General features: G+C 44.9%; 1 protein-coding gene across 1 annotated transcript; it reads left to right on the top strand.

Annotated features, from left to right (window-relative positions):
- Positions 1-1,217: 1,217 nt before the first annotated feature.
- Positions 1,218-1,823, top strand: PPTG_15264 (hypothetical protein; the record flags this gene model as incomplete). Its single annotated transcript, XM_008912316.1, has 1 exon — positions 1,218-1,823. One exon carries the CDS (start codon positions 1,218-1,220, stop codon positions 1,800-1,802), a length of 585 nt encoding a protein of 194 aa, XP_008910564.1. The 3' UTR covers positions 1,803-1,823.
- Between the last annotated feature and the right edge of the window lie 107 nt (positions 1,824-1,930).

The following is a 1,930-nucleotide window of genomic DNA, read 5'->3' as shown; positions in this document are numbered from 1 at the left end:
CATTGGAAAGTGTCGTGTTGCAATATAATGCTGTGTAGTGCAAGAGTTTGGGTTGTATTGTGAGTATCTTGCTACGACTACCGATAACTTACTTTTTTTTACTAGCTCTTTTCTAAGGTAGAGGGGCTAAAAGCTCGAAGTGGTGGCTCGCATACATTTGGCCGGCGACGACAAACTTAAGCCTTCTTTATATGTTCTCTCTAGTGCACTAGGTAGTAGGTGATTATCAATTTGACACAAGTTGTGCGACACAACATTAATAAAACCTAAAAATACGGGTTCTATCCAAGCTTACACCGTAGAGAACTTTCTCATCTCAAATGAGAACCTCTGCACTGTCTTACCAAAATTTCATGAGTGATACCATGCCGATGGCACAACTTTTTGTGCATGACTGAAGGACCTTCAGTGAAGACACGCTAGGGTGTCGTGATTCCGGATGGTATCATGGTAACCACATTACTTTTACGTTCAACTAGCACGATGGCATGTTCATGGTGTTGAAGACATGCTGCGAAATTTTAAAATCTTCGCTTCTGTTTTTTTATTTGTCAATTGGCAACCTGCACAAGGTGCCGACTATTGCATCTCGCAGCGTACTTTCAGCGATATAAACCCCATTTGGGATATTCAATGCAATCACGGGTTGCTACAAGCACCCTATACTTAGTAATTCACAAAAATTTTACGTGGGTCAGAGGAATGCCACAGCAATTTCCTCGAACCACTGCCCAATCCACTAGTAGAGTCCTCCTTCTATTGCTCCTTTGGTTCATACTTCGAGAGAAATACTATAGCTCTGACCAATTGCTCATTTGGTAGGTATTTGATGTAATTTTGCTGCTCCTATTATGGCTCGTTGATACTGCTAGGTAAGAAAAGAAATAACTATTGAATATGTTAATGTGCACGTTAAATAATGCGAACGGGATTGGTACATGTACAAGAAGCGAAAGCGTACTCTTCAACTAATTACTGGCATAGATAAATGTTCAAAGTATCTCGACTTTTTAAAGTTTTGTGCTCCCGCTGCTAATGGTAATATAAAAAAGATAACTTCGCTTTTCAACAAGGTGAAAGTCTCTAATCCCGGGATCGTGAGGAGACGCAAAGGTGTATCGAGCTAGACGAGAGAACCCACCTGCCTGACATGGTAGCAGTCTAGTTTCATATCACTTCGCTTTTTACCGCCTACCAACCAACCAAACAACTCTCCAATGACCCCTTCGCTAGTATCAACACTTGCAGTGGCTGCAACTCTGTCGTGTGCTGTTCTGTCAACCGACGCCCACCAAATCGTGCTGCAACCGGAGCCGCAATGGACGACGGACAACAAGGATATCAAGTATAACCCACTCGCTTTTCTCGAAGGTCAAGGTTTCCAAACTCAAGAGGACTTTAACGCTTGGCGTCGCGACAACGGATACAAGACTCTCCGTGACTTCATGGACAGAGCCAAGTACACGGTTACCGAAGGTGCCGATTACTTCTGTGGATGGACGGACCCCAAGGGTACTCCGCAGCCCATTCCAGCGGGTGGTGCCATGCGTTCAACCGGTTACACTCATGACGGACCATGCGAGGTGTGGCTGGATGATGTTCGTGTGTTGGAGGGTGGCAATTGCCACGAATCGATCCCTGGGAAGGACTACACCATCGACTACTCATCGTGCGAGAAGAAGGGTGGCTGCGTGCTACGCTGGTACTGGTTGGGTGTCCGCTTCCTCAAAAACTCGTACTCGTGGCAGGTGTACAAAGAGTGCATTCCACTCACAACCACGCCAAAGCGCCTGCGTGTGTAAAGAAAAAAAAATGTTGGCGTGTTAACTACGCTCGTTCACGCAGCATCACAAAGGGACGTTGCAGCGTTAAATTTCTTTTGCTTTCAATCAAAATAAAATCCCAGCAACTGTAGTTCTAATCTAACGCA

This window comes from Phytophthora parasitica, assembly GCF_000247585.1.
Source record: "Phytophthora parasitica INRA-310 unplaced genomic scaffold supercont2.46, whole genome shotgun sequence".
NCBI classification, from domain to species: Eukaryota; Oomycota; class Peronosporomycetes; order Peronosporales; family Peronosporaceae; genus Phytophthora; species Phytophthora nicotianae.
Note: the sequence above shows the minus strand (reverse complement) of the source record. Positions and strands in the feature narration are given on the sequence as shown.